Source organism: Pelophylax lessonae (assembly GCF_965119305.1).
Source record: "Pelophylax lessonae genome assembly, chromosome: 7".
NCBI classification, from domain to species: Eukaryota; Metazoa; Chordata; class Amphibia; order Anura; family Ranidae; genus Pelophylax; species Pelophylax lessonae.
In genome coordinates, this window is record NC_138774.1 from 290,509,006 (window position 1) to 290,534,920 (window position 25,915).

Below are 25,915 nucleotides of genomic sequence, written 5' to 3' on the forward strand. Positions count from 1 at the left end.
ACACCACTTGGCAGAGCCAGTGGTATGACTGCAAAGGCGTCATTCTGGCCACCCCTTTAATGGGGAAATTCTTCCCCCCAGGGTTTCTCCAGGTGTGGCTAGGGTTTTTTAAACTGTGGATAACTGACCTCACATATGATGGTGCCTACATTGTTCTAGGGCCAACACCACTTAGCAGAGCCAGTGGCATGGCTGCAAAGGTGTCATTGTAGCCACCCCAGTAATGGGGACATTCTTCCCCCAGGGTTTTTCCAGGGGTGGCTAGGGGTTTCTTGAGCTGTGGATAAAATGACCTCCCATCTGATGGTGCCAAAATAGTTCTAAACCCAACACCACTTGGCAGAGTTAGTGGCAAATGTGTCATTCTGGCCACTCCTGTAAAAAGGATTTTCTTGACCTGAGGTTTCCACAGAGGTGCCTAGAGGTTCCCTGAGCTGTGGATATCTGACCTTCCATCTGCCTATATAGTTCTAGGGCCAACACAACTTGACAGAGCCAGAAGCGAGACTGTAAAGGCGTCATTCTGGCAACCCCTGTAATGGGAACAGTCTTCCCCTCGGGTTCCTCCAGGGTGGCTAAGGGTTCCTTGAGCTGTGGCCAACTTACCTCCCATCTGATGGTACCTGCACAGTTCAGGTCCAATGCCACTTGGCAGAGCCAGTGGCATGACTTCAAGGGTGTCATTCTGGCCACCCCTGTAATGGGGATATTCTTCTCCTGGGGTTTCTCCAGGGGTGGTTATGCGTTCCTTGAGCTGTGGATAACTGACCTCCTATCTGATGGTGCCTACATAGTTCTAGGGCCAACACCGCTTGGCAGAGAAGGAGGCATGACTGCAAAGGTGTAATTCTGGCCACCCCTGTTATGGGGCCAACATCACTTGGCAGAGCCAGTGGTATGACTGCAAAGGCGTCATTCTGGCCACCCCTTTAATGGGGAAATTCTTCTCCTGGGGTTTCTCAAGGGGTTGGTATGCGTTCCTTAAGCTGTGGATAACTGACCTCCTATCTGATGGTGCCTACATAGTTCTAGGGCCAACACCGCTGGGCAGAGAAGGAGGCATGACTGCAAAGGTGTAATTCTGGCCACCCCTGTTATGGGGCCAACACCACTTGGCAGAGCCAGTGGTATGACTGCAAAGGCGTCATTCTGGCCACCCCTTTAATGGGGAAATTCTTCCCCCCAGGGTTTCTCCAGGTGTGGCTAGGGTTTTTTTAAGCTGTGGATAACTGACCTCACATATGATGGTGCCTACATTGTTCTAGGGCCAACACCACTTAGCAGAGCCAGTGGCATGGCTGCAAAGGTGTCATTGTAGCCACCCCAGTAATGGGGACATTCTTCCCCCAGGGTTTTTCCAGGGGTGGCTAGGGGTTTCTTGAGCTGTGGATAACTGACCTCCCATCTGATGGTGCCAAAATAGTTCTAAACCCAACACCACTTGGCAGAGTTAGTGGCAAATGTGTCATTCTGGCCACTCCTGTAAAAAGGATTTTCTTGACCTGAGGTTTCCACAGAGGTGCCTAGAGGTTCCCTGAGCTGTTGATATCTGACCTTCCATCTGCCTATATAGTTCTAGGGCCGACACAACTTGACAGAGCCAGAAGCGAGACTGTAAAGGCGTCATTCTGGCAACCCCTGTAATGGGAACAGTCTTCCCCTCGGGTTCCTCCAGGGTGGCTAAGGGTTCCTTGAGCTGTGGCCAAATGACCTCCCATCTGATGGTACCTGCACAGTTCAGGTCCAATGCCACTTGGCAGAGCCAGTGGCATGACTTCAAGGGTGTCATTCTGGCCACCCCTGTAATGGGGATATTCTTCCCCCAGGGTTTCTCCAGGGGTGGCTAGGGGTTCCTTGCGCTGTGGCTAACTGAGCTCCCATCTGAGGGTACTTGCATAGTTCTAGGTCCAACACCATTTGGCAAAGCCAGTGGCGTGACTTCAAGGGTATCCTTTTGGCCACCCTGTAATGGGGATATTCTTCCCCTGGGGTTTCTCTAGGGGTTCCTTGAGATGTGGATATCTGACTTCCCATCTGATGGTGTCCACACAGTTCTAGGGCCAACACCACTTGACAGAGCCAGTGGCATGACTTTAAAAGTGTCATCCTGGCCACCCCTGTAATGGGGACATTCTTCCCCCAGAGTTTCTCCAGGGGTGGCTAGGGGTTCCTTGAGCTGTGGCTAACTGGCCTCCCATCTAAGGGTATTTGCATAGTTCTAGGTCCAACACCATTTGGCAAAGCCAGTGGCGTGACTTCAAGGGTATCCTTTTGGCCACCCTGTAATGGGGATATTCTTCCCCTGGGGTTTCTCCAGGGGTGGCTATGCGTTCTTCGAGCTGTGGATAACTGACCTCCAATCTGATGGTACCTACAAGGTTCTAAGTCCAACAGTGGCATGATGGCAAAGGTGTCATTTTGGCCACCCCTGTAATGGGGATAGTCTTCCCCTTGGGTTTCTCCAGTGGTTCCTTGAGCTGTGGATATCTGACTTCCCATCTGATGGTGTCCACATAGTTCTAGGGCCAACACCACTTGACAGAGCCAGTGGCATGACTTTAAGAGTGTCATCCTGGCCAACCCTGTAATGGGGATTTTCTTCCCCTGGGGTTTCTCCAGGGGTGGCTATGCATTCTTCGAGCTGTGGATAACTGACCTCCAATCTGATGGTGCCTACAAGGTTCTCGAGCTGTGGATAACTAACCTCCAATCTGATGGTGCCTACAAGGTTCTAAGTCCAACAGTGGCATGACGGCAAAGGTGTCATTTTGGCCACCCCATGTAATGGGGACATTATTCACACTTACCACCACCAACGTACGAGTTCATTTTCCCAAAGACGCTAGATGGACTAATCTTCTGAGGGGTTCACAGAGACCTGAAAATAATTTTTAAGGGTTCCTCTGGGATAAAAAGGTTGGGAAAGGCTGTTCTAGAGGGATCCTACAGGTATGGTAAAGCATAACTACATTAAATTAAGCTGAAACAATGTAAGTACTGTATTTTCTGGCGTATAAGACTACTTTTGAACCTCAAAAAAATCCCCCAAAAATGGGGGGTCGTCTTATACGCCGAGTATAATATCTTAAAGGTAACCTAAGTATAAGTATTACTGGTAGATGAAAATTAGGGGGGTCGTCTTATACGCCCAGTCGTCTTATACGCCGGAAAATACGGGTAAGTAAATATTACCATACCTGGAATTCTTTTTTGAATTAATTAGGAATTTTTAGAACTTTTTAATTCCACCTATTTAAGTCCTCAGCACACTACTGCTAGTTAGTTTATATTTCATACTCATTCTTTTTACGCCTAACTTTGATCACAAGGTCCCCTCCCTTGTTATTGTACAGTATATTCTTATTTTCCTTTCATATCATGAAATACTTTGAAAAACTGAAGTTGTATTCAGTCCTTATTATACTTAGCCCTTAACATTTTCTCTTATTAGTTTTTATTAAATAGATTGACAGGTACCTTGACAGGAATGAAAATGACCTTATTAAACACATCGCCTTTGCCATGCGCTTACGTTCAACTGATTATCTGGCTCTCCGCTGTGCTGCCCGGTCCTCAAACAGATTAATAAATTATGTATGCCGGAGAATATTATTTCTGTATGGATGAGTAGAAAGCAGAGGTTGCAGCAAAACTAAAAACATTTGATTAATATTAGCTATTCATACTGTTGGCCGGAATTTGAAAATAGTCCGTCCATCCAACTCCGATATCTAAAACAGGCTCTTCACTTTCTGATCTGGAGACGCAACAGGAAATGAGAGGAAGTCTCTCCAAAATGAACAAAATTTCCATCCTAAAGCTGAATTCAAGAGAACTGGGCTGCCCCCACACTGCAAGGGTCAAAATAAATCTCTCTACCCCCTCACTCCTCTCAGGCTTCCAGGTAGCTGCAGATCCCATAACTGTCTACAGTGCCTCCCAGCTGCTATAGTGCCCAGGGATGGGGCAAGGGGGTGGGCATAGGGGGGGGGCGGCTGCCCCGGGCCCTATGGTATCATGTGAGGTGCTGGGGGGGGGGCACCTCAAGGACATTAGGGGGAGGCATGGGCCGGGGGGGCGGCAGACAGATCACACCAGCCCACACACCATACCCCCTCCCCTGGGTTGCCGGCTCGCTCACCATGTAGAGGGCAGGCAGGCAGAAGCGGCAGTGGCGGCTTCCCCCTCAGTCTCCTGCATTTCCTCCCTCCTCCTTGGCCAATAGCATGGCTTCTCCTTTCGGCCAATCGGGAAACGGGTCTCAGGACCCGCTTCCTGATTGGCCAGGAGGAGGATCAGTGTGACAATAGCGAATATTCATTCGCTATTGTCACACAACTGGGTGGGCTCAGGGCGCAGTGCTCTGCGCCCCGAGCCCACTCTTTTTTGAAGCCTATTAGAGCCTCTGGCTCTAATCACGTGCTTAAAAAAAAAAAAAACCTTATTGGAATCCATGTATCCGACGCCCTCCATGTAGATTAGGGGGCCGGACGCATGGATAGGGGGGCGGTGCCCCTGCACCCCCAATGGATGGGCCACCACTGGGGGGAGGGAATTTTGGGGAACGGCAGAGGGTAAGAATTGTTCTAGGAGGGCAAATTTAGGGAGTTGTGCTAGGAGTGGTGATTTGTGTTGGGAGGGGGGGATGAGAGAAGAGGACTTGTGCTGGGAGGGGGGGGGGCATTTGGGGGGTTTGTGCGGTAAAAGTAAAATGGTAGAGGGGAAATAAATATTTTCTTTTTTTGGGGGGGGGGCATTGTGCTAGTAGGGAGGATCGGGTGGTATTAAAGTTAGAAAGGAGAAATTTGTGAGGGGGGTATGTTCTAGGATGGGGGATTGGTGGAGGGGAGTTTGTGCTGGAAGAGGGCGATTTGGAGTGGGGGGGGGGGGATTTGTGGTTGGAGGGGAAATTTAAGGGGTAGAAGATCTGTGCTAGGAGGTGGAATTTTTTTTTTTTTTGAGGGGGGGGGGGGAGAGGCATTTGTGCTGGGGGCATCATATGAGAAGAGCTGGGGGAGATGGGGGGGGGGGGGCAAATATTTGTGCTAGAAAAAGACATTCCAGCACGTTGGGGAATTGTATTGGGGAATTTAGGTTTAGGGGGTGAGTATGCAGATTAGTACTTTCTTTTTTTTGGGGGGGGGGGGGATTTTCACTGACATATAATGCTTGTACATCTTAGGAGGGAGGACGCATGTTTGCCCTGGGCTCTAGCTGACATTGTCCTGGCACTGATAGTGCCGTCCTGGCACTGATAGTGCCACCCACTCTCCTCTCCTCTCGCAATGTCCACAGGCCCCCTAAATCCCTACATCCCCATAGTGCCTACCAACCTTCCACAGTTCCCCTTAGTCCCCTGCAGCGCCCCCTAGCTTGCTGCAGAGCCTGCTGCTCCTATAGTTTTTCCAACAGTGTCCTACAGTGCCCCCTAGCCAATGCAATGTCCTCCAGTCTCCCACCTTGCCCCTGCAAACTCCCAACCCAATCCAGAGACTACAACTCCCACAGTTGCTATTTTAGGTTTAGGGTACTGGAAAAAGTAATTTACATTATCTGATTCTCCACTCCCACTGGCTCTGATGCTAGATGGGTGCCTGTATGGGTGGCCAAAATATCGGTATCAGCAACGAAAAACCGATATCAGTCGATCCCTAGTGCACACTCCAAGCATGGTCAGCCAGAGCAAGAGGGCAGAACATGGTACCTGAAGGTATGCCCATTCTAGCTTTAAGAACTTGGCTTCTCTCAGTCCTCAATGACAAGGAGATGATAAAAGAAACAAGGAAACAAGCCTCCTTTGTTGCAAAAAAATTCCATTGTCATTTGTCTGGTCTCACCTGAAACTCATCTGGAACACTTGACCTTGGTTGACTCTTTGGGTCTTGTTGTCAAATCCATGAAGCATCTCTCCAAACAGTGTGTTGTTCAGGTGACTTTCTGGTCGTAAGCATCTGGCCCCTTCACAAATGTCCGTTACCAATATGCAAGATCTGCCATCGATAGCCAGTCGGTATTCTTCAACACAGCTAGGGGAAAAAAACAACACAGCCTATGTCATTAAATACACACAGTGCTATAGAGAACTACATGCAAAAGTCTGCATAGCAATTTGCCCAGAAAAGTGGAAAATACCACATCTGGCCACTAGATGGTGCTCAGGAAATTTATTATGACACGTTAGTGCCATCTAGTGGCCAAATGTTGTATTTTCCTTTTAAAAGCAATGAAAAACATTCATCCAACATAGGAAGTAGCAGGGTTTTTTTTTCAGCGGGAACGCGGGGGAAAGCAGTTCCGGCACCTCCAGCACTGAATGTATGTAATGGCAAGGGGTGCTGGAGGGTCTGTTGATGCTGGCTGCTGGGGGGCTATTTGTTCCAGGAGGGGGATCTATTTTTGCATGATGGAGGTAATTGTTGCTGGTGGAGTTTAGTTGTTGCTCGAAGGGATCTACTGCTGAGAGAGGGGCCTGTTCTTGCTGGCTGTTGGGGTATCTATTGTTGCTGGAGAGCGTCTATTTTTGTGGCAATCTATTATTGTTGGGGAGATCTATTGTTGGGGGAACTATTGTTGAGGGAGTGGTCTATTGTTGCTGGCTGCTGGCGAGTCTATTGATGCTGGGAAATCTATTGTTGGTGGGGGAACTATTGTTGAGGGAGTGGTCTATTGTTGCTGGCTGCTGGAGAGTCTATTGATGCTGGGAAATCTATTGTTGGTGGGGGAACTATTGTTGAGGGAGTGGTCTATTGTTGCTGGCTGCTGGAGAGTCTATTGATGCTGGGAAATCTGTTGTTGCTGCCGAGTCTATTGTTGTTTGGATCCATTTTAACTGGAAAAAAAAATCTATTTTCGTTGGGAAGGATCTATTGCTGCTGGCTGCAGGGGGATCTACTTTACTACTTTTCTTGTTGTTAACAAATTCCATACAAATTACTTATCACCATAAAATGTTATTTGGTTCTGTATTCTCTAAAAAGGGGCGGTACTGGGAGGTGGATAGGGGGTGGAACCATAGGAAGTTGCTTGGAGGTAGGTAGGGAGCGGATCCAAGGGGTGTTGCTCAGAGGCGGGTAGGGGGCGGAACCAAGGGATGTTGCCCAGAGGTGGGTATGGGGGCGGAGATAAGTAGATTTAAAAGGAGGGAGTTCCTGCACCTTTTCTCTGAGAAAAAAAGCTCTGGGAAGTAGCCTTGCACTTTTACTGGGTAAACTCACTCCTTCTTTTTTAGCAGGAACGCGGGGGAACGCAGTTCCGGCACCTCTGGCATTGAATGTATGCAAGGGGTGCTGGGGTGTGCTGAAGGGTCTACTGATGCTGGCTGCTAGGGGATGTATTGTAGCTGGAGGGGATCCATATTTGCACTGCAGGGGGTCTATTGTTGCTGGGGTTTGTCTTATGTTGCTTTGAGGTCAGTTGTTACTGGGATAGATCTACTGTTAAGGGGGTCTATTGATGCAGGCTGTGAGGAGATCTGTTGTTGCTGCCAGGGCTTTATTGTTGTACTGTGGGATATTTTGTTGTGGGTGGTGCATTGTTGTTGGGGGGATCTATTGTTGCTGGAGGGTGTATTGATGTTGCTGGCTGCAGGAGATCTATTTTACAGATTTTTTTGTTATCATTAAAAATCATTATCAAATTCCATACTTACTTGGTACGAAAAATAGTTCTGTATTCTCTATAAAGGGCAGTACTGGGAGGTGGGCAGGGGGTGGAATCAGGGAACGGTCCTCGGAGGTGGGTGGGGGGCGGAGAAAAGGAGTGAGTCAGAAAGGGGGAGTTCCTGCACCTATTCTTCGAGAAAAAAAGCCCTGGGTAAACTTCTATGCATTTGTTTTTACAAATACACCTCTTGGTGTTCCTGTGTTCCCGTAGAGTTTAAAGTGTATGAAGGCAAAACTTTGTTTTTTAAGTTAGAGCTTCTGCCAAGTTTTTATTGCTGTCTGTGTCCCCTTTGGGAAAATGCACCCCTCTATCCTCTCAGGCCTCCAAGTAGCTGCAGACCTCTAACCTTCCAGGTGCCTCATGGCTGCCATAGTGCCACCCCATCTCCCATAGTGGTGTGCAGTGCCCCACATCCTCTCACAGGCCCACTAAAATCCCTAAGTCCCTACAGTGCTTACCAACTTCTCACAGTGCCCCTTAGCCCTCTGCAGTGCCCCCTAGCTGCCCCACATAGTTTCTGCAGCGCCCCCTAGCTGCCCCACATAGTTTCTACAGCAGTGTCCCACAGTGCTCCCTAGACCCTGCAATTCCCTCCAGTCTTCCACATAGCCCCATGCAAAACCCCAGCCCAATCCAGAGACCCCATTCCCCCCAAACTCGCTCATCCACGTCTTTATGGACCTTGCTGTGTGCACTGGTCCAAATCATTTGGTGGAGGGGGATTATGGTGTGGGGTTGTTTTTCAGGGGTTGGGCTTGGCTCCTTAGTTCCAGTGAAGGGAACTCTTAAGGCGTCAGCATACCAAGACATTTTGGACAATTTAATGCTCCCAACTTTGTGGGAGGAGTTTGGGGATGGTCCCTTCCTGTTCCAACATGACTGCGCACCAGTGCACAAAGCAAGATCCATAAAGACATGGATGAGCGAGTTTGGGGTGGAGACACTTGACTGGCCTGCACAAAGTCCTGACCTCAACCCGATAGAACACCTTTGGGTTGAATTAGAGCAGAGACTGGGAGCCAGGCCTTCTCATTCAATGTAACTAATGAGCCACATGTCCAGGGTAAGTGAGCCGGCGATCTGGGGGGGGGGGAGGGGTTTGGTGTGCATGCTGGTGTGGTCCGGGGGGGTTTTGGTGTGCATGCTGGTGTGGTCCGGGGGGGGGGTATGGTGTGGTACATCTGCCGCCCCCCCCCCCCCCGGACCATGGAGCACCAGCCACCACTGACCACTGGAAGAATGGTGAAACATTCCCATAGACACACTCCTAAACCTTGTGGACGGCCTTCCCAGAAGAGTTGAAGCTGTTATAGCAGCAAAGGGTGGGCCAACTCAATATTGAACCCTACAGACTAAGACTGGGATGCCATTAAAGTTCATGTGTGTAAAGCATAATTGTGATGTTGGAGAGAAGACCTGGCTCGCAGTCTCTGCTTTTATGGAGGGATTTATGGAGGGATCGGGGGTCTAGACCCCAAACCCCTCCACTGCACTTCAATGTATTCGGCATTGTTGAATACTGACAGTTTTTTAAATTTTGCGTCTTTAGCCGCCCGAGTAACTCGGACGTGATGTCATCACGCCGCTTCCGGGTTACTACATCGGAGACCCGATCAAAGCCAACTGCCCGGTTGCTCGGGTCTCCCGGTGGGACGGGACGCTTCATATTTGTTCCTTTAGCATTATGCAAAGATTCCAAGGCTGGAGAAAACCTGCAAAGCCATGGATAATATTTTTTTAACAATGAAGATTACATTTGAATAAAAATCCCCCTGTAGCCAAATTGTATCCTTTTACGAGCGTTGTCACTTTGTATCCATCAGACAAATGTCAACCTAAAAATAAAACTTTCAGAATATTTTTAACAAGAATAAAAACAAATTCAATCCACTCTCCTTTCCTCTAGGCTTTTGAAGCCCCTAAGTGATGATGAATTTTGAGTTTAGTTCTTGTTTGTTTGTTTTTTTAACCACTTATGGACCGCCCACCACGTATTTACGTCGGTACTTTGGCGTTAAATACCGGGGTTATGGCAGCAGATAGCAGATAGCTGTCATAACCCCGGTATTTTTTTAAACGGCGGGCAGTCCGCTTTAACATAAGGGTGGTCCCAGCGGCGCGAGATAACCTTTTTGGGTGGCGGGAGAGTTGCCCCTCCCGCCGCTTCCCAGTCCTTTTCCCCACTTACCAGAGCCATTGTTAGCGGGGAAAACGATCCGGTCCGCTCTCTTCTCAGGTAGGAAGTCCAGTGAGGGCAAGATGGCCCCCCACTCCACTCTATGGCCTTGGAGGACCGGAACGACATCATACGTCGCTTCCTAGCAACGGTTTTAAAGAGCCCATTTTTTTTTTTTTTTGCATCATAAAAAAAAATTTTTTTTTTTTTTTACTTTTTTCTATTTTATTCTCTAGGGCAGGGATCCTCAAACTACGGCCCTCCAGCTGTTGCTGGACGACATGTCCCATGAGGCATTGTAAAACTCACAGACATTACTAGGCATCAGTGGCGGCTTCATTCACAGACATTACTAGGCATCAGTGGCGGCTCGCCCATAGAGGGCGCAGGGGCCACCCCCCCCCCCCCCCCCAAACGTAGCAGAAAAAAAAAGATTAAATAAAAAAAAAAAAGGAAAGTTTTCACCCACTAGGGGCGCCCGACTGTGTGCTGGGTATGGGGGGGTGGGGTTTTTGACCCCACCCTCGCCCGGCAGAGGCGCCGATTGGCGCTCTTCTAGAGGTGTGTCGGGGCTCAGAGCAATGCGCCCCGACACACCCCACTTTACCGATGTCCGGGCTGTAATTGGTCCAGAGTCCAGCCTGGACCAATCACAGGAGGACATCAGACCTGGTGACGTGACGCCTGGGGGGCGGTGCACCGCCCCGGCGTCACATTCACCTTCAGTTCCCGCCCGACGGAGAAGAGGAGACAGAGAGCCGCATCCCGCCGCCGGAAGAAGAAGATCACACTGCACCACCTCCCGCCGCCCGGGCCGACTCAGAGCAGCACGCCGTCCATGGAGGTAAGTGTCTGCTTTGAAGGGGGCACGCACGCTAAACTCTGCATTGGGGACATGTATACTGGTCACTGCATTGATTGGAGGCACGCACGCTGAACTCTGCATTGGGGACATGTATACTGGTCACTGCATTGATTGGAGGCACGCACGCTGATCTCTGCATTGGGGACATGTATGCTGGTCACTGCATTGGAAGCACGCACGCTGAACTCTGCATTGGGGACATGTATGCTGGTCACTGCATTGGAAGCACGCACGCTGAACTCTGCATTGGGGACATGTATGCTCGTCACTGCATTGATTGGAGGCACGCACGCTAAACTCTGCATTGGGGACATGTATGCTGGTCACTGCATTGGAAGCACGCACGCTGATCTCTGCATTGGGGACATGTAAACTGGTCACTGCATTGATTGGAGGCACGCACGCTGATCTCTGTATTGGGGACATGTATACTGGTCACTGCATTGGAGGCATGCACGCTGATCTCGGCATTGGGGACATGTATACTGGTCACTGCATTGGAGGCACGCATGCTGATCTCTGCATTGGGGACATGTATGCTGGTCACTGCATTGGAAGCACGCACGCTGAACTCTGCATTGGGGACATGTACACTGGTCACTGCATTGTTTGGAGGCACGCACGCTAAACTCTGCATTGGGGACATGTATGCTGGTCACTGCATTGGAGGCACGCACGCTAAACTCTGCATTGGGGACATGTATGCTGGTCACTGCATTGATTGGAGGCACGCACGCTAAACTCTGCATTGGGGACATGTATACTGGTCACTGCATTGGAAGCACGCACGCTGATCTCTGCATTGGGGACATGTATGTTGGTCACTGCATTGATTGGAGGCATGCACGCTGATCTCTGCATTGGGGACATGTATACTGGTCACTGCATTGGAGACATGCACGCTGATCTCTGCATTGGGGACATGTATACTGGTCGCTGCATTGGAGGCATGCACGCTGATCTCTGCATTGGGGACATGTATACTGGTCACTGCATTGGAAGCACGCACGCTGATCTCTGCATTGGGGACATGTATGTTGGTCACTGCATTGATTGGAGGCACGCACGCTGATCTCTGTATTGGGGACATGTATACTGGTCACTGCATTGGAGGCATGCACGCTGATCTCGGCATTGGGGACATGTATACTGGTCACTGCATTGATTGGAGGCACGCACGCTAAACTCTGCATTGGGGACATGTATACTGGTCACTGCATTGGAAGCACGCACGCTGATCTCTGCATTGGGGACATGTATGTTGGTCACTGCATTGATTGGAGGCACGCACGCTGATCTCTGCATTGGGGACATGTATACTGGTCACTGCATTGGAGGCATGCACGCTGATCTCTGCATTGGGGACATGTATGTTGGTCACTGCATTGATTGGAGGCACGCACGCTGATCTCTGTATTGGGGACATGTATACTGGTCACTGCATTGGAGGCATGCACGCTGATCTCGGCATTGGGGACATGTATACTGGTCACTGCATTGGAGGCACGCATACTGATCTCTGCGTTGGGGACATGTATGCTGGTCACTGCATTGGAAGCACGCACGCTGAACTCTGCATTGGGGACATGTACACTGGTCACTGCATTGATTGGAGGCACGCACGCTAAACTCTGCATTGGGGACATGTATGCTGGTCACTGCATTGGAGGCATGCACGCTAAACTCTGCATTGGGGACATGTATGCTGGTCACTGCATTGATTGGAGGCACCCACGCTAAACTCTGCATTGGGGACATGTATACTGGTCACTGCATTGGAGGCATGCACGCTGATCTCTGCATTGGGGACATGTATACTGGTCACTGCATTGGAAGCACGCACGCTGATCTCTGCATTGGGGACATGTATGTTGGTCACTGCATTGATTGGAGGCACGCACGCTGATCTCTGCATTGGGGACATGTATACTGGTCACTGCATTGGAAGCACGCACGCTGATCTCTGCATTGGGGACATGTATGTTGGTCACTGCATTGATTGGAGGCACGCACGCTGATCCCTGCATTGGGGACATGTATGCTGGTCACTGCATTGAAAGGGGGCATGTATACTGGTCACTACATTGAAGGGGGCATGTACTGTGGGGATTGTGCTAGGGGGCCTGTACTGTGGGGTTTGTGCTGGGTGGCCTGTACTCTGGGATTAGTGCTTGAGGGGTTTGTGCTGGGAGGGGGGTCTGTACTGTGGGGTTTGTGCCACTCTCAGTCAGTGTATCCCATAATAGGGTGTCTCTCACAGTATATTCCATAATAGGGCCCCTGCTCCCTATTATGGGATATACTAGTACTGATGGACCCCTTAATATATTGGGAGAATTTGTTCACGCAAGCAAAATACATGGGACAAAATGGGTGGAGTCTATAAGGGGTGGGGCTTCTGAGAAATGGGAGGGGTCAAAATGGAAGGGCGGGGTCTTGCGCCCCCCCATCTTAAAACTTCACCAGCCGCCACTGCTAGGCATGATGGGAATTGTAGTTCCTGAACAGCTGGAGGGCCATAGTTTGAGGACCCCTGCGTCTAGGGTCTCTGCTAAAAATATATATACTGTATATATAAAATGTTTGAGGGTTCTAAGCCATAAAAAAAAAAATTAAAGCGCTCTGTCCCCGTTAGCTTGCGCGCAGAAGCGAACGCATATGCATGTCGCGCCCACATATGTAAACAGTGTTCAAACCACACATGTGAGGTATCGCCGCAAGCGTTAGAGCGAGAGCAATAATTCTAGCCCTAGACCTCCTCTGTAACTCTAAACTGGTAACCTGTAGAAATTTTTAAAATGCAGCCTACGGGAATTTTTAACTACTAACATTTGTCGCCAATTCCACGAGCGTGCGCAATTTTGAAGCATGACATGTTGGGTATCTATTTACTCGGCGTAACATTATCTTTCACATTAGAGAAAAAAAAATGGGCTAGCTTTACTGTTTTCTTATTTTTTAATTCAAATAAGCGTATTTTTAAAAATAAAATTGCGTTTGTAAGACCGCTGCGCAAATATGGTGTGATAAAAAATATTGCAACGATCTCCAATTTATTCTCTGGACTCCTCTGCTAAAAAAAATATATATAATGTTTGGGGGTTCTAAGTAATTTTCTAGCAAAAAAAAAAAAACCTGATTTTAACTTGTAAACAACAAGTGTTAGAAAAAGGCTCGGTCCAGAAGTGGTTTTAATTTAAAAAAAAAAATAAAATAAATTAATTAATAAAGAAAGAAAGAAAGGAAAAAAAAATGTATTTTTTTTTTATTTTTACATTTATTTTGCATTTGTGTCTATACCACCTCCTGTGCTCTCACCCGCAAAACATATATATGGCACTCTCGCTGGGATTATTAGGGAGGGAAATCATCTGTTGGAGACATAATTGTTCGCAGCCTCCATTAGACCCATCTGAGCAGTCAATTCCTTTGCTATAGTCATAGCAGCCACTTCCATCCTTCATCGGCTTCAGACCCGCAGGACACTAAAAGAAGGCAAAAAAAAATCGAAATTGTAAAGTAGCATGTTGTAAAGTCCTGATAGAGAAATAGCACTTTACAAAAGCTTTATTATACATTCAGCACATACAGTATATAGATGATGGGGGTTGTTTCCAAATGTATTGAAAGCCAAAACCTTCTGGTGGATTTGGATGGAGAAATGGGGGAATTACAACTCCTGTCGGGTTTTATTGCTATTTAAACAGAAAGCCAACACTTAACCAATGAATCTCAAGATTTTAATGGGGTTATTTTGCAACCTCAGAAGCCCCTTTGCTTAAAGCACTGGTCTCCAAACTGCAGTCCATGGGCCGGATACAGAGCCCTGCGTGCCTTTGTGTATATATATATATATATACAGTATATTACTGATATTAGTCACTTTTCTTTCCACTGACACCAACAATAAGGCACCATTCCTTCCAGTGACACCAACAATGTGGCACTATTCCCCCCACTGATACCAATGATGTGGCACTATTCCTCCCACTGACACCAATGATGAGACACTATTCCTCCCACTGACACCAATGATGAGACACTATTCCTCCCACTGACACCAATGATGGCACACTATTCCCCCCCCCCCACACTGATACCAATGATGGGGCACTATTCCTCCCACTGATACCAATGATGGGACACTATTCCTCCCACTGACACCAATGATGAGACACTATTCCTCGCACTGATGCCAATGATGGGGCACTATTCCTCCCACTGATACCGATGATGGGGCACTATTCCTCCCACTGATACCAATGATGGGGCACTATTCCTCCCACTGACACCAATGATGGGGCATTATTCCTCCACTGATACCAATGATGGGGCACTATTCCTCCCACTGATACCAATGATGGGGCACTATTCCTCCCACTGATACCAATGATGGGGCACTATTCCTCACACTGACACCAATGATGGGGCACTATTCCTCCCACTGATACCAATGATGGGGCACTATTCCTCCCACTGACACCAATGATGGGGCATTATTCCTCCACTGATACCAATGATGGGGCACTATTCCTCCCACTGATATCAATGATGGGGTACTATTCCTCCCACTGATACCAATGATGGGGCACTATTCCTCACACTGACACCAATGATGGGGCACTATTCCTCCTACTGATACCAATGATGGGGCACTATTCCTCCCACTGATACCAATGATGGGGTACTATTCCTCCCACTGATACCAATGATGGGGCACTATTCCTCACACTGACACCAATGATGGGGCACTATTCCTCCTACTGATACCAATGATGGGGCATTATTCCTCCACTGATACCAATGATGGGACACTATTCCTCCCACTGACACCAATGATGGGACACTATTCCTCCCACTGACACCAATGATGGGACACTATTGCCCCTCACTGATACCAATGATGGGGCACTATTCCCCCCACTGATACCAATGATGGGGCACTATTGATCTTTTATTGAAAAGAATCAAGCAACATATTTTATACAAAAGTAAAAAAACAGAACTATAGTACAATATTCCAACAAAAAAAACAAAGGAATTCACATCCATGTGCAGAATATATACAATATATACATAATCCACTTCCAACATTCTTAGAAAACTATTTACATAAAGCAGCAGAGAGGGCCTAAGAGGCACAACCCATCACCTATGTATGCAGCCATTTATCAAAAACTGAGCATTAAGAAAAAATCTAGGGTGATAAGAGACAGAAAGCCACACCCGGGAAAGAGACTCCTGGCAGTCAGGGAGGCTTGAAACCCCTCCACGCCTTCAGCCAAGCCCTCTGACCCCACTTGTCTCTCTCAAGCGCCCGAATCTTCCCCACCTCATGCAGAATGTCACACACCACCACCTGAACAGGAAGGATTTTACGCCGAAGGGTGACCTGACACCGTGCGTTCCATGTGTAATAACGGACTACTAAACTAACTAAAAAAAGTGTATCCAAACAAAAGCCCCCACCAGTATTGAATGCTCCGTACACCCACTCAGCATAACCCAGCCTGGAGAGGAAAGGAACACCGAGGGCCCGCCCAACCTGTTTGTATACCTCTATGTTAAAAGGGCAACGAAGCAGAAAATGGTCCATAGTCTCCTCCTCACCTGCACATTCCTCCCGAGGACAACCACGATCCATCCCACTGCGGAATTTCAAATTGCCCCGAACATAGAGCCTCCCGTGGAAGCACAACCAGGCCAGATCCCTGAATTTAAGGGGGACTCTAGCCAAATTAATCAATCTTAACCCTTCCCTCAAAATTGGGCCTGGGCAATCCCTTAAGGCCAGTGGGTCATGAAAGACTTCACTCAAGACTCGGCTCATAAGGACTTTCCTCGGAGCGGATCTGAGATCTTCAGCCGACAGTCGCCACTGCCGCAGCAACTTCAGACACGGAGCGACATAGGCTGGGAGCTGACCACGATGACCCCTGAGATTCTTCACTTGGCCACCTTCTTCCCAAAGTCGCAGAAAAGGCCTAAACCAAGATCTAAACATGCCTGCCCATCCAGGAGGTTCCACTGCAAGCATACTACCAATGTTAAACTTGAGAAATAGCAGTGAAAAGAAAAGAACGGGGTTGACCATACCTAAGCCACCCTCCCTCCTGGATAGATAGGTGACATTCCTCTTGATGGGGTTCAGTCTGTTCCCCCACAGCATCTGGAAGAACACACTATAGATCCTAGCATAGAGAGACACTGGCAAGATGCAGACAGGGCTGACATACAAGAAGATCGGTATCAGGTAAGTCTTAATCAGATCAACCCTTTCCCTCAGAGATAACTTCCATCTCTTCCAGCTGACCACCTTAGTATTGGCAACTTCCAGCCTGCCCTCCCAGTTTTTGAGGCCATAATCGCCAGGTCCAAATTCAATGCCTAATATCTTAATTTTTTCCTGGGGCACTGGAAAAGTGTCCGGGAGATCAAACCCCTCACCTTCCTTTCCCATCCAAAAAACTTCACTCTTTTCCTGATTGATCTTGGAGCCTGATGCTTCAGAGTACCGTGATGCCAGAGAGACCACCTCCTCCGCTTCATCTGTCCCAGTGACAATCACTGACACATCATCCGCATAGGCAACAACCCTCAAAGGCGGCTCACCCGGGATTCCCACTGGTACCCCACACAACATGCTGCTCTCTAGCCTCCTGATGAAGGGGTCGATTGCAAACACATAGAGCAGGGGACTCAGCGGACAACCCTGGCGCACCCCAGAACCAACCTCAAAGGACTGTCCAACCCAACCATTAACAAGAGGGAAGCTTTCTGCCCCCTTATACAAAACTTTTAACCAATCGACAAAACCACCCGGCAGACCGTACTTACTAAAGAGCAACCACAGGTACTCATGGTTGACACGATCGAAAGCCTTTGCCTGATCCAATGCCAGTAGATACTTTCCCCAGCCTGCAGCCCTGCACTGCTCCAAGGCCTCCCGGACAGCTAAAACCGCTGTGAAGGTGCTCCTACCCTGGATCGAACAGTGCTGATGGCGAGAAAGCAAAGACTCTGCTACTGCCGATAGGCGCCAGAAAAGTATCTTCGCCAGCACCTTTCTATCGACATTGAGAAGGCTGATGGGGCGCCAATTCTCAATCATCGAAGGATCTTTACCTTTTGAAAGAAGAATCACAGCTGAGTGTCTCATGGAAGGGGGAAGCACCCCCTCAGCAAGACAACTGTTAAAAATCTCTACCAAATGTGGGGCCAGAATAGACTTAAAGGCTTTGTAAAACTCAGCCGTCAGACCATCCGGTCCAGGTGACTTCTTGATGGCAAGCTGTTCAATTGCCCTCGTCACCTCTTCAACTGTGATCTCTTCTGTCAAATTCATCAAAGGGACATCTCCACCATTTAGACCTGGAATAGAGTCCAAAAAGCTTTCCATCTTGTCTCGGTCAAGCTCCTTCCTCCCAAGAAGTTCAGCATAAAAAGACCTCACGACCTCCAGGATCCCTGACCTGGACTTTGTCAAGGAACCTGTACTATCCTTAAGGCCAACGACCATCTTAACAGCTACACCCTGTTTGCAGTTCTGGTAAGGGTCAGGCGAGTGGTAAGGGTCAGGCGAGTGGTATTTCCCATAGTCCCGCTCCAGAACCAAAGAGGTATGCCGGTCATATTGACACTTCCTGAGGAGGATTTTCACTTCAGAGATTGCCCCAGGATCTCCTCCTCTCGAGACAAGAATATCCAGCTTCCTCCGCAAACGTTGGTAGGTCATGTATCTATTAAACTGTTTTTTATTGGCTAGGCCCCTGAAGAATCCAGCAATCCTCTTTTTGGTCAGCTCCCACCACTCAGCCTTGCTGCTACAAAAGTCCAGGATGGTCACCTGTGCCTGAAAGAATTCCTCAAAGGATTGTCTAACATGTTCTTCCTCAAGGAGAGTCGAATTTAATCTCCAGATGCCTTTGCCCCTCTGAGGGAAATCTGAAGCATTCAAGACCACAGATAGCATACAGTGATCAGAGAACTCCACCGCCTGCACCACTGGGGGTGAGAAAGCAGAGGCCTCCTTCAAAAAAAACCTATCTATCCTACTCTGACTATTACCTCGATGAAAGGTGAACCCTGTGTCATCCGGGAGGTGCTTAATGTGCACATCCACAAGACCAGCATCCCTAACCATACTATTTAAAAAAACGCTATCATATCCCAGCCGGTCATTGAAGTCCTTCCTGTCCTTGGGCCTAGTCACAGTATTAAAGTCACCTCCAAAAACCACTTGCCGGGATGTAAAAAGAAATGGCTTGATCCTTGTAAAAAGGCATTTCCTGTCCCACTTTGTGTGCGGCCCATAGATATTAATTAGGCGCAGGTCCTGCCCTCCCACCAGAACGTCTAAGACCATACATCTCCCAATCTCCACCTCAATAACCCGCCGGACAGTTACCATGCCGGTTTTAAACAACACCGCCACCCCGCCGTAAGGCTCGGCCGCAAGAGACCAGTAAGATGGACCATACCTCCACTCTCTCTTGGCCATATGAATATCTGCCAAGGAGGTGAGCCTAGTCTCCTGCAAAAATAAAATTTCAGCATCTAATTGGCTGAACAAAAATAAGGCCATAGAACGAGCTCTTACCGACTTAATGCTGGCGACATTTATTGTCACCACTTTTAACGGAGGGGGAACCGCCATTTGGGTTATTGGGTGGATTGCTTCTTAGCTCCCCTCTGCTGCTCATCACCAGAAGCCTCTCTCTTTCTTGAAGCCTCCTCCAACTCCATTTCAATTTCTGAATTCTGCTCAGAAGAATCCCCAGATGAGGAGATATCCCAAGCAGAAGCCCTAGAACGGTTGGAGACAGTCACTGAGGCATCCTGTCCCTGTTCCGTCCTCACCGTCTGTCTCTTCCGCCTCACAACCTTCCTTCTCTCCTCCAGGTACTGAAGGTCAGATTCAGAGATGCTTTCATCTCTTGTTTTCTTCTTCTTCTTTGAAGTCTTCACAGAAGACTTCTTTACATAAGAAGCCGCAGCAGCACCCTTTTTGGTACCCTCTACCACTCCTGGTGGGTGGGGGGCTTCTTTAAGGTCACACTTAGGAAGGGAAGACTGATCGGGAATAACTGACTCAGGGGGCACAGACTTGGCAGATTCTGACACAAGAGGAGCCGGTACAGTAGGCTGGGGGGACACAGGGACAGACACAGAAGGAAAACTTACAGATACAGGAGGGGTGGGCACAGGGACTAGGGAGGGATCCTGCACAAGACCAGGGGGGTCAGTCACCGCAGAGGAGGGTGGTACAACAGGGGCCTCATCCTCCATCCTGTCCAGCCTTAACAGATCATCTATCACCTCTCTATCCATATTATGCCAGGCTTCAGGACATCGGCTGTAGGGGTGGCCAAGGCGCAGGCACAGGTTGCACCTTATCGCCTGGGTGCAGTCCCTGGCCACATGACCCTGCCCCCGACACACTGAACAGATCAGAGCTGAACAAGAGGAGCTAAAATGCCCCTTTTCTCCACAGCGGTGACACAGTTTTGGCTGACCGGGATAAAAAATGGTCATCCTATCCCTCCCTATAAAGGCAGAGGAGGGCAGGTGACGGACAACATTCCCATCCCTAGCCAACCTGACCGTTACCGACCAACCCCCGGTCCAGATGCCACGCTCATCATGAATTTTATCCGGCCTGGTCAAAACATCCCCATAATTTCTCAACCAGACCTCTAAGTCCCGAGCAGGAACACTCTCATTTGTAAGGACAATAGTAATTTTCTTCACTGTTGACCTTTGGGAAACTGCCACTGGCACCAGACCTTCCCATTCGGGTCTTGACCTGCACCGAGCCATATATCGTTCCCAGAACAAGTCAAGACCCTCTGGTCTGGTGAAACTAACTGTGTATTCCCGGCTTCCAGCCACATGTATCAGGGCATATAGGTCATTAGCCCCAAAACCCATATCTAAGATCAGGTCCACCACCATACGCCTTGCTAGAGGGACTGCACCACCTTCCCATTTAAGGAGGACTACGTTCCGCCTTGGACCCCCAGCAGAAGCCATAGATCCAATACCAGATCCAATGGTGCTCATAGTGGCAGCCCGCGAGGGAAAACCCTGATTAGAAGCAGAGCTCCTCCTTGATTGTAACCCTGGCTTGGTGATATTGCCAGGAGCACAGCTTACCACCTGTGCAAATGTAGGCTTATTAGGGCCAAGACCCCATACTGATGTCACATTATCAGGTACACTACTATTATTATTTTTACCAGCTTGGCCTAAACAAGCAGCATTATCAGTTCCACATATAATGGTGGGATCCACCATGCCTGCAATGTTATTAGGGATAACTGTTTCTGATGCAGTACCAGATGTTTCCTGCTGCTGCGCTGTAGAGTCCTGTTCAACAGTGACTGAAATAGTTTTAAGCTCAGCAGAAGGGGGGTTAATCGGCTCTTCTGGGTTTTGTGGTTCTTCAGCAGAAATGTCATTTTTTAAACACAACTTTTCCTGTTTAGAGACATCAGCAGCAGGCACAACATTGCTGAGCATAGGGGAATCACCCGGAGTGTCATTAGGAAACCCATCATTAGGCAAGGTGCTAAAAGGCACAAAAACTGTTTTATCTGTAAGCTGGGGCTTTATATACTTTACTTTATCAGGCACACTCTCAGGTAAGTCCTCCACATCACCAAACACCAGCTGATCTTCCTGCATTGGAGACTCCATTACCTGTATAACTTTCAACATGCCTCCTGAGCCCTGAGATGGCAATGGGCTGCTTACCTCACCTTGAGGGGGAAGGGGGTCAGAACCGGGGGTCTCCTCCTCCACCTCCATCTTTGCAAACCTCCGTTCATTGCAAAACTTCTCCCTGAAGGGACCATCCCTGCCTTCCATCATGGCCACGATAGTTTCTTGATGATCCACACGGACTTTCGCTAATTGGACCTCTGAATCCATTGATCCACGGTTCTTGCTGAACAAGCCTTCACGCTGCTTTCTCAGGCGCTTTAAATCCGCTCTAAGCTTGTAGAGCTTGTCTCTCTCCTTATTGAGGACTTTGATCCCGGCCACCACTCGCTCCCGAATGGATCCAGCATCTTCATCCTCACCAGGTGCAGAGAGATCACCAACCACGGGCTGCACAGGAGCAGGGGTGCCATCCATCCGCCCAGGGGATGTCTGAGAGCCTCCAGCAGGAGAGGCCCTGCTGGCCTCCATGGCTTCCCCAGAAGGGGGCCAGGAGAGCTGGGAGGGATTTCACCTCACACCCTCTTACACAGATCACCTGCAGCAGCAACAGACACACAGCCAGAGAACCTTCCAGCAGCCACACCCGAAGCTGAATGATGGGGCACTATTCCTCCCACTGATACCAATGATGGGGCACTATTCCTTCCTATTGGTATCAGTGGGAGGAATAATACAGATACAACTGCTCCAATTTTTGCATTAATCCGTGTATGTAGCTGCTTGTCGGAAGTTCACCTTTCAATATAATTCTGGCTGATAATTGTCTATTACAAGCTAGAAAATTAAACCAACCACTAGGTGCTGAGGGCAACTCCATTATTTGTGTTCCTACTACATTAGTGTATTTATTTTGTTTGCTATAGATAAAGACCTTCATGGTACGTAAAAGGAATTTTACTTAAAAGAAGGTGGTCTGATATTGATTAATGCATTTTATTTTCCTGTATGGGTTGACAAGACACTTCCCCAGAAGAGACGCCGAGCAGCCCAAGGCTTTGATAGTAATGTACATTTTAATGTTATCCTTGAAGACGTAATTGCATCACCAATATGCCCTTCATTGTGATTCTTCGTTCTTATAATAATGCTCTTGTTTTTCATTTCTTTATTTAGCAAAGAAAAAAAAAAGGCCTTCGGAGGACAAATACTTGGACCATTCTTGTGCTTATTTACATGCCATAATTAATATGTGCCTTTCGCAAGACATTCAGTAACCTCTGGGTCACCATCTTATAGCTGGTCGTTTTTTCTTTTTAGTTGTTTGGTTGCTTGTTGATTCCTTTGCTTTTTCTGCTTCTTAATAAGATCATGACCCTGTTTAATTTTCATCGGTCTACACCGGACATTCCCGCCCAGGATTCCGTGGGACCCTAGGGTTCCTCCAAAGTTTGCAAGGAGTTCCTTAAGCTGTGGCTGATCAACCGACCTGGATTCGGTTAAAGCAAGGTTTGGTGAAATTCAAAGAAGTTTGGTTACCGATCCTGAACCCCATTGAAATAAACGGGAGTCAAATCTGGTATGGATTTTAAGAAGGATCCTCCACAAAAAAATTTGTTGGGGTCCTACTAAAAATCTATACCAGACCTTCTACCAGATCTGAGCACGCAATCTGGCAGGCCAACAAAGAGGGCTCATGCCCGAACCATACCAGGCCACATCCCTTTTGCTTATGTGGCCAGGCATTCCCTCGATCACTGAGCGGTTGCTAGGGGCTTATTTACAAGCCATAATTGATATGCTCCTTTCTAATTACTTTTAAGAAACTCTTGGTAACCACCTTATGGATGACTGGGTTTTCATACATAGTTACATAGTAGTTGAGGTTGAATAAAGACAATAGTCAATCCAGTTCAACCTGTGTAGGTGTGTGTGGCCGTAATCATCTCACATACCTTTTAATGTTCTGAGCCTTTAGATGTACGTTTAAGAGTTTTTTGAAAGTAGCCATACTTCCTGCAGTAACTACCTCTTGTGGTAGAGAATTCCACAGTCTTGTAGCCCTAACAGTAACAAACCCCCTACGTTGCCTGAGGTTAAAACGCTTCTCCTTTAATCGCATTGTATGTCCTCATGTCCTCATGCAATCCTTGTGACTGAATAGCTTTTTTTCTATGCTGAGATCACCATTGAGGTATTTGTAAATTGCTATTATGTCCCCTCTCAGGTGTATCTTCTCCAGGGAAGATTGTAAACGCTCCTCATAATTAAGGCCCTCCAATCCCCTAATCATTTTAGTTGCCCTTCTCTGGACTCTCTCCAGCTCCAACACATTCCTCCTGAGGACTGGCGACCAGAACTGGACAGAATACTCCAGGTGTGGTCGGACCTGAGTTTTAAAAAAGTGGAAGGATTTTAGTTTTATCTCTGGAATACACCCCTTCCTTATGCATGCTAATATTCTGCCGGCCTTGGCAGCTGCAGCTTGACATTGCATGCTATTGCCAAGTCTATCCTCTACTAAGACTCCCAGATCTTTCTCCATTTTTGATTCCCTCCATGTAATTGAGATCAGCAAAGTTCTGTAGGAATTACGCATCTTCCTTTTTTTTTTTTTTTTACTACTAACCACACATCCAGTGGAGTCCACTCTCCGCTCGGAGACACACTTGAAATTCCGTGAACAGCCTCCATTACTGAACGAGCAATCACGAACCGGTCCAAACGAAGAGAGCAGGTCATCAACTGTTTCAAAGTGGGTTGCCAAAAGGGCTTCTTGCCTGCAGATTGGAGAAAAGTACAATTACGGTTACCAAGAAAAATGGTAGCTAAAAGAAAAGGACAGCAAAAACACAAAATACAATTTTTTTCAATCCCTTAAATAAAGAGAACCTGCATGCCAATATAATGACAATTGCCTTCAGTGGAAGAGGTATTATACTCACCTCTGGTGAGTGGCTTGCGCTGCAGCTTCAGTCAGAGTTTTCTGGGAGAGTGGGATGCCTTAGGTCGGTCTCCCACCCAGTGGTGTATTTTGGTTTTGTGCTGCCCTAGGCAAGACTAAAATTGGGCACCCCCCCTCCTATGTAACTTTGCCCCACTCCTTTTTTAACAGATGTGACCCTCCAAAATTGAAGGACTACAAGCAAGTCCCAGCATGAACCCCTGAGATCTCACGAGAGGGGGGGGGGGAGAGAGGGGGTGGATGAGGGAGAGAGGAGATGAGAGAGAGAGAGGGATGAGAGAGAGAGGGGGGAGTGGGGGGATGAGAGAGAGAGAGGGAGGATGAGAGAGAAGAGAGAGAGGGAGGGGGATGAGAGAGAGGGGGGACAAGAGTGAGAGGGGGATGAGAGAGAGAGAGAGAGGGAGATGATAGAGAGGGGGGTGAGGGAGAGAGAGAAAGGGGGGGGGGGGGTGAGAGAGGTGGCTCTAGCAACCAGTTGCCAATAGAGTCTCAGGTGGAGGGAGGGGCGGCTTTTTTGCTGCCCCCCTGCAAAGTGCCGCCCTAGGCCTGGGCCTTGTTGGCCTAGGCCAAAATACAGCAGTGCTCCCACCATGCACAGTGGTTCCATCTGTTGACCCCTACCTGACATAGGTATTGGAGGATAGAATCATAGAAAGCGGAGGGGCACACTGGCATTTGAAATTCCCCTGAAAATGATATTCAGGACATGGTGGTCACACAAAGGTCCAAGGGGTTTGGTCCCAAAGAGGTTTTCACCGGTAACGTCTGGGTGTCAACCGGAAAAAAAAGGGAGAGTCGGGAGAGACCTTATTGTGTAGTTACTGTAGTTGACCAAAACATAATGATAATAAGCTCAAGAGGCTGTGGTCACCCTATGGCTCAAGAGGCTGTGGTCACCCTATGGCTCAAGAGGCTGTGGTCACCCTATGGGATAGAGACAAGCAACCTTCCATGTGTGCCGGGGGAGAAAACCTTGTCTCCATGTAGGGGAAATATGGTCGCTACACATCCACCTGAAAACATGGAGCCACTGCAACAAAACTTCACAATGTATCACCTAGAGCTGAGAAAGCAAGATAAATCCTTAGACATATGTCAACGAGCACCTCTGCCAATCGGACCACCAATGGACGTTTTTTTTAGACCTCTATCAACTCCCCTGAAAACGATGAATGCCATGCATGGGCTGGTTAGTGTACATTTATAAAAAAATGTATATACCAATTGTTTCAATTTTATTCACATTTTCTTGTGTTTGTGATTAGAGATACAGTATGAAGTATGGTCAAAACAATTCTCAATCTGGGAGCGTGGCTACCGCGCTGCTGGACGAATGCATGGCTGAGTAGCTCCTCCACCGCCCCTCCTATAACAAATAGAGGCGATCAACCGCATCACAGACACCCCTACTTGCTTGCCTGATTGCCCCTGCATTCTCGGACATGGCCCAAAAGAAGGACACCTCAGGCACTAGAAAGCTGCCACACTTCTTCCTCCCCACTGAGCGGCCATATGCTCAAGATGGTGCTGCTGGCCTCATCCAGCGACTCCTACCGATCCACACAGAGCCCTACACCTGCAGGAG

General features: G+C 48.3%; 1 protein-coding gene across 2 annotated transcripts in view; it reads right to left on the reverse strand.

Moving 5' to 3' along the window:
• The window catches only part of ASTN2 (astrotactin 2), a 409,628-nt gene that overhangs the window by 100,685 nt on the left and 283,028 nt on the right, over nucleotides 1–25,915 (reverse strand). For both annotated transcript variants that reach the window (XM_082263954.1, XM_082263953.1), the window contains 3 exons: nucleotides 23,995–24,145; nucleotides 14,022–14,188; nucleotides 5,838–6,026 (listed from right to left, as the gene is read on the reverse strand). In XM_082263954.1, the coding sequence (XP_082120080.1) occupies nucleotides 5,838–6,026; nucleotides 14,022–14,188; nucleotides 23,995–24,145 (507 nt within the window). The remainder of the gene's footprint in view (nucleotides 1–5,837; nucleotides 6,027–14,021; nucleotides 14,189–23,994; nucleotides 24,146–25,915) is intronic.